The sequence below is a fragment of the Sphaeroforma arctica genome (assembly GCF_001186125.1).
Source record: "Sphaeroforma arctica JP610 unplaced genomic scaffold supercont1.455, whole genome shotgun sequence".
Taxonomy (NCBI): domain Eukaryota; class Ichthyosporea; order Ichthyophonida; genus Sphaeroforma; species Sphaeroforma arctica.
The window spans coordinates 1-11,986 of record NW_014040103.1 but is presented as its reverse complement, the minus strand read 5'-3'; the positions used below and the strand labels follow the sequence as shown (position 1 = coordinate 11,986).

The following is an 11,986-nucleotide window of genomic DNA, read 5'->3' as shown; positions in this document are numbered from 1 at the left end:
ATATATATATATATATATATATGTATATATATATATATATATACATATACATATATATATATATATATATGTATGTATATGTATATATATATATATATATATACATATATATATATATATATATATATATATATATATATCACAGTACTTTCTGCGTGTCGTATCAAAGTTCCTCGTGCACCACTATCTAAATACGCACACAAAATCTTAATTTTCTTAGCTTTTCCAAGCGATCAAGCTAAAGAAGGAAACCGGATTCAAGAAGGCTATCAAAACAGTCGATGGCGTTGAACAGTTCGGCGGAACCACAAAGGCGTCCGCTTCCGGAACCACGCACTCAGCCACTGAAGACGAAAAGGTATGTCACTTCCTGTATGAATAAAAAAGTTAGGATAAAGGTATTCGCTAGTCACAATTCGCTATGCAAAATTAGTACTATCGGGTTCCTTTGGTGTTGCGACACAATTCCGGAAATCATTTGGAGTTACTATTCAATTCTAGTACGCTCTGCGGAGGACTTGCGAACGAATTGTCCCCAGCTCATGACCTGGCTGTCAATTGCATCGCTGCCATGACTCTACTTGGGCTCGACTATCTCGTTTCTAACACTTTTCTGTCAAATATTCGTTTTTCACTGGTTGGCGGCCACATCCACAGGTTGCGTTCGTTGACTGGATCAACTACAGTCTAGGTGAGGATGAGGACCTCAAGAAGAGCGGTGTTGTTCCCGTGAGTCAGGATGGCGATAGTCTCTACACCGCATGCCACGATGGTGTCTTAATGAGGTCAGTGCTCGCATTCGCTTACTATGAGGGTCTAGTCTGTCGATCCAATTACTATTTGTGAAAGATTTGATTGTTGTCAAGCCAATGGGTTATTCTCTACGTTGCCCAGTCGTCTATATAGTACTGTGACGCTGAACATCACAATATGACACACACACGAGTATTGATTTAGCGAACTAGTCGAGGATATCGCTTGCCCCGTTCTGAGCAATAAACTCTCTCTCCGACGCCTAAGGGTATCAGAAACGGTGCATGTATATATACAACGCTGGTGTGTATTAAAACTCCTACCTCCCCCCCCCTCGCCCCCCTCTTCCAGCAAGCTGATTAACACAGCCGTACCCAACACAATTGACGAGCGCGCGCTGAACATGGGCACAAACATATCTATCTACAAAATCCACGAGAATCAAACACTGTCCATCAACTCCTCCAAGGCCATTGGTTGCAATGTGGTGAATGTGGGAGCTCAAGATCTAATTGACGGAGTTCCGCATCTGTGTCTGGGTATCATCTGGCAAATTATCCGCATTGGTCTTCTTACGAAGGTACCTGTTTTGATTTCAAAAAATCGTTATACACTGAATATCTGTTTTACACTAACAGCAGGTGCGTTTACATATTCCATCGAGACAACGGATGACGAACTTTAGATACCAGACCACACTAGCATCGTTTACTTCTAGTGTCTGGCTGGGCTGGAATGTCAGAATAGTCCAGTCTTGACTTTGCTTTCTGCACTCTGCAAGCTGTGTATTTATACGCTGAGCGAGGCCTGTCAGTCTCCTTTGCAGATTTGACTTTTTTCATGAGCCGCACACCTCCATTGCTATCTATCCATCGTGGCAAAATTCGAACACACATACCCCACGCGCGGCTCAAGCCCAAACTCAAATGCCTTTGCAACCGTCCTTATCGACTCCATGCATACTACGCGCACTCACGCCAATCCAACACATCCACATGCGCTGTATAGGTCAACCTCAACATGTGCCCGGGCCTAGTACGTCTAGTAGAGGGGGACGAGACACTGCAGGATCTCATGGCGCTGCCTGCTGAGCAGATTCTTCTGCGCTGGTTCAACTTCCAGCTGAAGGAAGCGGGCTCGGATAAGCAGGTCAAGAACTTCAGCGCCGACATTAAGGATAGTGAAGGCTACACGGTGCTGCTCAAGCAGATTGCGCCCAAAGAGTTCGGGGTGGACCTTACGCCATTGCAGGTATGTATGTGTAGTTGATTTAAAATCTCATGTATGGAATAAGAGATACTAACACGCTATGGCTGAAAAGCACAGTCTGAGCGATTTTCTATCCTTTTCCTCGCGTGCATCTAGCCAAGGCGGTTGCATTGCCTTGGTTTCTTGGGCGTGCTGCAAACTGGTAAAATGGCCTCGTCAATGCCGTTGGTCACGGCTTGGACACACATGAGTTGCTTAATAGCCGTTCAATACTAGCTACTGCCCTATTCATGTTTCACTGCGGTCCTCTACGTTCTGCCACGTTCTACTGTAAACACTTTCTCTCCCTATCGTACCTGTCGTTATACTCACATGGCGGTCGTATGTGTTTGTTTTCTCACACAGGAGAGCAACTTGGAGAAGCGTGCCGAGTCTATGTTGGTGAATGCGACCAAAATTGACTGTCGACGCTTCGTAAAGCCCAAGGATGTGACCAACGGAAATGCTAAGCTGAATCTTGCCTTTGTCGCTAATTTGTTCAACTTGGTATGTGTGTGTAGGTCACGTCGGTTCGTGTTTGTATAAGTTAAAGTTATGTCGCATACGTATATGTTCACTAAGGTACGAGTGTATGAGTGATTGTCAATCAATAAAAAAATCTAAGGATAAAATGTTATCTTCACGCAATGTTTGCGGCAATATGTGGGAGTTCATACGCCGATTTTAATATGTTGAATGTGAGGTTCTGTCTATATCTCAGTGAATGGCCGGCACTATACTGTTTTTATCCGTAGCACACCATCTCACACGAAGCATGACCGCGACACTGGCACGAACCCACGTCCGAAGTGATTGATATACTCTGATCTTAACAAGGGTATGTGACACGAGTGCGATCAACACTGGCGGAATTGGAATCGCATTGCACGACGTTCACCACCATCCCGCTTGGCATTGTCACGCACCCGGTTATACAGTACCCTCACCTGGAGATTGAGGAGGAAGAGATTGTGGAGATTGAGGAGATTAACGAGACGCGCGAGGAAAAGACCTTCAGGAACTGGATGAACAGTTTGGGTGTGCAGTATGTAGGTAGCATCTACCAAGACCTCCGTGATGGCCAAGTGCTGCTGGAGTTGTTTGATAAGGTGTACCCTGGCTTGGTCGACTGGAAGATTGTCAACAAGGCTCCGTTTACAAAGATGGGTGGCATCATGAAGAAGATCGAGAACGACAACTACGCTGTCAAGCTTGGCCAGGAGAAAAAGTTTTCCCTTATTGGAATTGACGGTATGTGCCCCTTTTATATGCATCTGCGATTTGGTTCCCACTAATGATATGGTGTGTGAGAGTGTCCACATATTTGGATGTTTGGAAGAGTACATTCAGACCACATATCTGAGAGGTTGGCTGAGTTCCTTCAGAGGGTCATAAGGATGTCTGGAAGAGTACCTTGAGTACCACGAAGGCTACTGAATTATTACAGACCTCGAGGTCACCTTCCATCGTATCTATTATGTCGCCAATTGTTGAATTGGCGTGTCGACAGTCTCAGATATGCACTTCATTAGCCTACCATACGAGTGACTTAATGACACGGCACTGAGCACCATGCTATGAATTTAACAGTTATGCATATTGTAGTCGCTGTCGTTTATCTCATTTATGCAACTTCCAATTGTTTACGAATTTCAGGCAAGGATATCTATGATGGACACCAGATGTTCACGCTTGCAATTGTTTGGCAGTTGATGCGGGCGTACACTTTGGAGATGTTAAAGAACATCGCCAAGACTGACCAGCCGATGGTCGACAAAGACATTATCGCCTGGACCAACAGTAAACTGGCAGAGTATGAGAAGTCCTCCAGCATTAAGAACTTCAAAAGTACGGTCACCTTTTATCCGAATGTTTTGAATATTATGATTCAATACTTTCGACTATGGACTCGACCTTCTTGTTATGCACTTCCAGTATACTCCGAGGACTGCTCGTTTACTATCCCAGTATTCATTATATATGGCTCCATTGTCCGTTATCCACTTATGTCTACTTATGTAAGATTGTCACTTATTTAGGACTCCATTGTGTCCAGTTTACACTTATGTCTACTTATGTAGGACTCAATTGTCACTTATTTAGGACTCAATTGCCATTTATTTAGGACTCCATTGTGTCCAGTTTACACTTATGTCCACTTATGTAGGACTCAATTGTCACTTATTTAGGACTCCATTGTCCAGTATTTAACATCTGGTGATGTCTTATTACTTACTCACCCGTCTCGGTTCCCACCTTACAGATTCCAGTATTTCCGATTCCATGGCCGTTATTGATTTGATAGACTCAATCAAACCCGGGTCGATCAACTATGATCACGTCATTAAAAATGCATCTTCTGAGAAAGATGAGCTGACCAACGCTAAATACGCCATCTCCATGGTATGTGTCGTGTTACGTAGGATTTGATTTGTGTTTGTCTCATCTACTTATTCATGCTACTAGTTTAAACTGATCATGTCCTATATGTTCGTATATTAAGGTTTTCAATCCACATTTGTGCTTAATAATTCGTGGTACTTTGATGTAATAGTATAAAGAATAGATACATGCAGTAGGTTATTTTGAAATGCAAATATACGTACTTGCTGTAGGTCCCTCCCCCCTCCCCACTTTCTACATAATGATGACCACCCCCAGCTCACCAAAATTAATTTACTGATACACACTTTACCTATTGAAAACCATCGCTCTCATTTACAGGCTCGCAAGGTTGGTGCTGGGGTATATGCTCTGCCGGAGGATATTGTCGAAGTTAACCAGAAGATGGTTATGACGGTATTCGCGTGCATTATGTATGCAAGCTATGCCGATGACAGGGCCAAGTCAGCCCAGGACTTAAGAGGCGATTGAAGTACCACGTCGCAATATATATGTGCGACATTTCGTTGAACGAAGTGCTTATTTCTGACACCAGTGATACTATTTCTATGATCAATGATATCGTAGAATTATCAATAGGCTGAACGGTGCCCCTTATAAGCTGGTGTGGTATGAAGACCATTAATTGTACAACAGGTTCAATACAATAAATTGATCTCACAGTATAAATCAATTCATTTCCAGCACCAGAAGCACTAGACAAATCGTCCTTCTAGTCCACATGTTCAAGCAACAGTAGATAGTAGCAATATACGCTAGCAAATTAAATACACTTCACACTATAACTTGTTTGTATTGTAATTCCTCATGCTTCACTGTAATCTAGTATTCTTTACATAAGTCTGTACCAAAGAAATAAGATTGAGCTCACGTAGTGGCTGGTATACACAAAGTCGCCCTCCGAATGGCCCCTCAAACTTATTTTCCAAGTGAATAGGTATCTATCTACTGAGATAAGCGTACTTGCTTTGATTTGGTGACCAGTCAGAGCAAAAGTACAGTATGGAACGCAAATTCCTTTTATTCTTGACTACATCAATTTCTCATTCAATCTCGGGAGCTAAACAGAAACTTAAGGACCACAAGCATGTCACGGTACAACAAAGGTTTAATACTTAGTATAGTGGTTAAGTAAAGTGCCTTATCTTGGCAATTTGTTGCATCATGCAGCCTTATCATCGTGCTCTGGAACAAATAATCAATATATACTATATTAAATTATCTATCACAAAGCTCGCGAAATCATGTGCCCTTTTACAGTCCCTTTAAGAGACGTACATAATTGATGGAGAACACAAACAATTCACCTCATTTTAGCTGATGAGAAAACTCCCAAGTGTGAAACTATGGCAACAGAAGTTAAGGTCTCGTTAGCCGATGATAGGAGTCTCACTACTCAAGATGTGATAGTTAAGATGTCACAGAAGTACGACATTATAGTCGGAATGAGCGATTTACTCACTCTAGGTATAACAGTAACTGGTTTACCAAATAACATAGATCCATTAAAGGATCAATCAGACGATAACTGTCTGAATCCATATAAGGCCCCGTCAGACACAGTCAAGACATTAATACCTGACTTTGCGGACAAAATCATGGATCAGATTCTAGTAAATAAGAAGATAAAGATCACAGATTGGGCAAAATTCCGTTTTCACGACGGATATGTCAGCCTTGACTTAACCAAGGTGAACTTTAGACAGTTGAAGTGCCACTCAAGGAACTATGTATCCTGGAGACACGAGGCTGCGGTAAAAGAACAAGTTGAGAAATGGTTAGCAGATGGAGTGATAGAAATTAACTATCAACATACGCCAGTTAACTTGGCATTGTTAGCCGTAGACCAACATAACTCTGACGGATCGTTTAAGAAAGTCAGAGTATGTTTAGATATGAGTCCAATAAACAAATTATTGCCGACTCATAGCTTTCACCTACCTCGTATTAACGAGCTACTGCGAAGGATGGAAGGTGCTACAGTATTTACAACTATAGACCTTACACAAGGATACCATCAAATGCAGATATATGATCCACATTGTAAATACTTTAGTTTTACGTGGAAAGGTAAACAATAAAGGTTTAGAGGGGCACCTTTCAGATTGCACTCTTTACCAACATTCTTCCAACAAGTAATGGATGAAATATTTGCAGACATGACTAACGTGCAAGTCTATATAGATAACATAGTCATCTTTTTTAAGACTAAGGGCGAACATGCCGCATTAGTCAGACGAGTCCTTAAGAGACTCAACGAGCAAAACTTCAAGATTAACGAGAAGAAATGCCACTTTGCCATGAGCGCAATACAGCTCTTAGGCTACCGAATATCTGGGGAAGGTATTAAAATCGACCCCGGTAAGGTGGAAAACCTGTTAGATTGGCGAACACCAACTACAGGAAGAGATGTTAACAGCATGAGTGGGTTTGTAAACTTCTTTTCAGATGGAGTACCACACTTGGCTGATTACCTCAAACCTTTTGGACAACTAAGATGTCACAAAGGTAAACTAGGCGACTTGTGGACAAAAGAGTGGGATGATGCGTTTAAAGCACTCAAACACGCCGTCCAACAAGCACCTGTAGTACAAGGGCCAGTCGATGGCGTGCCGTTTGAAATAGTAACGGAAGCCTCCGACTTAGCCCTAAGAGGAGTATTACATCAGGTAATAGATAACAAACCTAGATATATACAATTCTTTAGTCGAGCGATAAATGCTTCACAGTTGAATTGTCCAACTGTTAAACAAGAGCTATTAGCCATAGTGGCAGCTCTAACACACTTTCGAGAAAACTTATACGGAACAGCATTTACGCTGATGTGTGATCAGAAATCTTTTCAATATATGAAAGAGATAAAAACCGACTCACAATTACTGAGTTGCTGGCATGATACAATATCAAAGTTTCATTTTGATATAAAACATCTGCCAGGAATACATAACCATTTACCGGACTTTAATAAGTCCGTACGTGAGTTACTAGCCACTGACTGAAAGTGTAATCCCAGGTGGTTTGAACTGGCTCAAAAATATGTGGGCCACGTTCCATAGATATGTTTGCTGCACATCATAATGCACAACTATCGAATTACAGGACTTTAAATCATCCTTTGGGAGACGCCTTTCAAATAGACCTCTCCAAACATAATGCGTGGGTTAATCCACCATGGCAGTTAATTGCCCAGCTATTAAATTATGTTCATATACATAAAGCTACCATCACGTTGTGTTGCCCATTACGGAGTAAAGATCCATGGCTCAATAAATTGATAAGCATGATACAATGCGAGCCAATATATTTAGATAGGGAAGTAGATACTTTCCTATATCAGAGTACCCGAGTCGTCCAGAAGACGCCCTGGAGACATACTATGATATGTCGTATAGGTCCCATTGGAACAACCAAATGGACCCCTTCTGAGACCTTCCTTAACAAGGTCAAAGAATCAGAGATTCCACTCTCTACCCAATTGAACGTTAAGCAGTTCAAAGGCAACACAGCATTTAAAGTCTGTGCACAAGAAATACAATCTACTATTGACACTACAATTAAGAAGCGTCAATCTCTAGCCCGGACTTTATTTAATAACATAAATCCAAGCTCGAATTCTTTCAAACCCTATTTTTAAAGTGATTAATGAAAGATAACCCTGAAGCGTATACACATATAATGCGACTATTTAATACATCAGGTGTATCTAACGCACATGAGCGCACTTATGACACTCATGCGAAAGCAGGGCAGGAGTCTGGAAACACTACAGACTTAGAGACCACGCAAGTGGATTCTCAACACCCTACCTTTATTCTAGAGGAGCAGAATGATAAATACATTCTTGCTTGGCTGACGCAAAACCATAAGCTGAAGCACCAGAACATATTCTATGTGCATGTACTTCAGGGTTATCTTTCATTAATCCCTTTAAAAATAGGGTGTGAAAGAATTCGCCTCTGTGATCTTTATCTTCTTATTTACTAGAATCTGATCCATGATTTTGTTAGCAAAGTCAGGTATTAATGTCTTGACTGTGTCTGACGGGGCCTTATATGGATTCAGACAGTTATCGTCTGATTGATCCTTTAATGGATCTATGTTATTTGGTAAACCAGTTACTGTTATACCTAGAGTGAGTATATCGCTCATTCCGACTATAATGTTGTACTTCTGTGACATCTTAACTATCACATCTTGAGTAGTGATACTCCTATCATCGGCTAACGAGACCTTAACATCTGTTGCCATAGTTTCACACTTGGAGGTTTTCTCATCAGCTAAAATGAGGCGAGTTGTTTGTGTTCTCCTTTCGATATCTTTCATTAATGCAAAACGATCGGATATGCATGAAATTTCAGAACCAGGATCAATCAACGCAAGGATTTTATTTCCATTGCAATATACAGGGATTGTTACACGCTCATCTAAAGAGTCGTTGTACTGTCTGTGTAACGATTGTACCCGGTAGTATCGTCAGTACAACTCGATGTCGGGTCTGACGTTACACGATTTAGTGTGGTAGCCATTGGTCTTCTCACATTTATCGCATTTTGTAAGATAGTGTTTACTAGAATAGGCATACTTTCCGTTCCAGTTACCGTTAGGGGTTTACTGGTACATGTCATAACCAATTTTCTCATCAGCACATTTCTTAACTTGCTTGTATGCAGGTTCCTTGTGCTCCTCACGCACCTTCTTAACAGGGCGTGTAAATTGAGTAGATTCACGTGGACGTGTATGTTGGGGTCTCTCGTTTGAGGTCTGCCTGGATACGTACCCTTGATCGGTCTGCTCCCGCGGTTTCGTAACAACCGCCTTTGTCTGCGAGGTTACTCGACTGGAAGAATACAAAGTTGACACAGTTTGATAGTACTTGTCCCATTCAAGGCGGGTCAGATAAAACTTTGTTTCATGACCTAAAATCTCAAGGTGTGTTTGCGTATTTACGTCTAAGTTCAGTATACAAAATTTCTTGGTCATTATTGCTAATTTTCATACAGAACACATACATAGCCAGGAACTCGTACCATCGATGTATCTTTTCCTTCTTAATATTGGGACATTGTAAATCAGCATCGAGTTTTAATATGTAGCTCTGTATGGTAGTGTTTGGTGCTGGCTCCCTGGACTGCGCATGTCCTTACTCAACAAGGATGATACTGACCAACATACTGCTGTCCAGTTTCGACACTAGTCTAGTTCGTGGAGATGTCTCTATAGAGTCAAATAACTTGTACCCTCAGGGTCAAATGACTGCATTAACACAGCTATCCACTGTTGCGGAGCGATATCATTCGTCACCAACATTAACGTGAACGCGTTTAAGGTGCGTATCAGGGTATCGAGATCATGGTTATTTATGAACTCGTCCTTATTGCTGTTGGCGTCCCAGTTCGACTTAAGTCGACTGATCAGCCCCTTGTACTTCTGGATATCGCGGTGGTCTTGCCCACGTTGAGCCTGCAGTGGTTGGTATATCCATCTTTGCTTAATAGCGATTAGATTAACGTAGTGGGTGACGTCGCTAGCGTTGTGTAAGTCATGCGCTGTCTCCATCTGTAGAGTATTATCATTTACGGCCTGATTTAGCGCGGTTACCTCTTCAGATTGGAAATCTTCGGCAGGCTGATGAATAGCGTGCCGATCGACTCGATTAAACTCGATGTCGTTGGCGCGCCTACGGGCAGCTTTAGTGCTACGAAAATGTGCCCCAAAGTCCATAATAGCGTTAATGTGAAGCCCAGGTGGTATAATCACCTGTGGGTCTTGATGCATAGGAAGAATATATCCCGTAGACTTTGGTACTTGGCGTGGGGCCTTTTCCAAATGGGGAAGCTCCTGCTGAGTCTTCTTTCTTGTCTCGGGGTTTATAATATCCTCGAGAATAGCAGATTCATGTCCAGGGGAAACTCCTGGCGTGAACAGTGTCTGCTCTTCGGGGTTTAAATCCGCAAAGGCTATCGCAAAACCTGGTAGTTCGGGCTCGTCCGTAACTGGCTTTTCCAGTTCACGGGCGGTCCAATTTTCAAGAGCTTGAGTATTACCGGGAGAAATATGTTCGCGTAAGCATTTTGCTTTCTCACCTGACTCATAAGTCTTCTCTACCTGTTCAATGGTCGTTTGCTTCTTCAGTGCGGCTAACTAATTCTTAAGTTCAGTGTTCTCATCGATCAACTTACTTATATGCGATGGCTGGTTTGATTCTGATTCGGGTCGGCTCTCTGAGCTTTCCTTCTCATCCTCTTGCTTATGCGGGTTGTCTCCTTTCTCTGTAATTGGAGTTAGATCCTTCTGAGTGTTCTCATCAGGATTAGTAGGGATCGTCTTAACCGATCCTTTTGCGTCGCTTCTTGGCTTCGTAAACGTAAGCTTCGAAGCGGACGCAATAGTTGGCCCGCGGGCTCGTTCTTCAGGGGAATTCTCTTTTAATGGAGTGTCTTCACCCTTATCTGCTGTATTGTTCTGGTTATTAATACCAGTAGCAATGATTTCGGTTACTGATTGATTTTCCTCTTCTGCGGTCGCGTTAAATACGGCAGCAGCAGCGGCGTCTCTCTCCATCCTCTTCTTTTCAGCTCTACTCTTCTTAGAACGAGTATTGTCTTTCTTGGTCATAATCTTAACTTATGACTGCTAGCTGGTCTCTTAAGGACTCTCTTGGACAAGAAAAAAATTGTGGTAGTTATCTACCTTTACATTTAAGTAGTCTAAGTAATTAATACCTTTGCTAACCTTAAAATGTGTAAGTTTCGGTCTCTTAAGGCGATATTAACGTCTTAGAATAGTTAAACGTAATGAAGTCTTCTAAAGCTCAAATGAAATTAAAGCAAAATAAACGTAATTAGTCTTTTAGTGAAGTTATGTTTGCCTCGTGAAAACAGCAATACTCTGAGACATTGCCTGTATATACTCCTCTCTGTACTGTTTTCGCCGAAGGCATTTTATTTATCTTTTCGTTATTCGATCGAATTCGAAAGACTCTTAAAATCCTATCTTTAGAAAAAAAAAATGTAAAAAGAAAAGAAAATACTGTTGATGTCTTTTGTTCTTGTCTTAACCAATAACTTTCCACTTATCAAGAATTACCGACTTGCAATCACCAGACTGGCACATCTGGTTGGCTGAACGGAGGATCAACTAAGTAATATTAATAGTCCCTAGAAACCTTTTTTCGGTTGAGCCATCTCGCTACCGAAGTATTCAGATACAAATAGATTTGGAATAAAATATAGTTCTATTAATAAAACTATTCCAAATCCTATCTTTGGCATTCTAATCGGGCCCTTTAATGGCCGAGGGCAAACATCTGATATGTAAAATGGAAAAGGTATCAATTAATAAAACCGTTAAGAAACTTAAGTTCCCTGTACTATTAAGAGTACGTTTATATTTTACGTACTGCTTAAGAGTACGTTTATAACATAGAGTCTAATGTGGTAGCCCGTCTAATACATATATATACGTATATATATATAGATTTAGATATATATATAGATATAGATATAGATATAGATATAGATAGATATATAAATAGATAGATAGATAGATAGATAGATAGATTTATAATAAATTTATACATATA

The 11,986-nt window shown here is 41.3% G+C and overlaps 1 protein-coding gene across 1 annotated transcript in view; it reads left to right on the top strand.

The window, feature by feature from the left end:
- The window catches only part of SARC_06396 (hypothetical protein), a gene marked incomplete at its 5' end in the record, with an annotated part of 5,586 nt that extends 509 nt beyond the window's left edge, over window positions 1-5,077 (top strand). Inside the window, 9 exons of the mRNA XM_014299692.1 lie at window positions 231-358; window positions 658-785; window positions 1,105-1,333; window positions 1,762-2,004; window positions 2,368-2,508; window positions 2,940-3,252; window positions 3,658-3,849; window positions 4,265-4,404; window positions 4,726-5,077. Of these exons, the coding sequence (XP_014155167.1) occupies window positions 231-358; window positions 658-785; window positions 1,105-1,333; window positions 1,762-2,004; window positions 2,368-2,508; window positions 2,940-3,252; window positions 3,658-3,849; window positions 4,265-4,404; window positions 4,726-4,875 (1,664 nt within the window). The 3' untranslated portion in view covers window positions 4,876-5,077. The remainder of the gene's footprint in view (window positions 1-230; window positions 359-657; window positions 786-1,104; window positions 1,334-1,761; window positions 2,005-2,367; window positions 2,509-2,939; window positions 3,253-3,657; window positions 3,850-4,264; window positions 4,405-4,725) is intronic.
- Window positions 5,078-11,986: the final 6,909 nt, after the last annotated feature.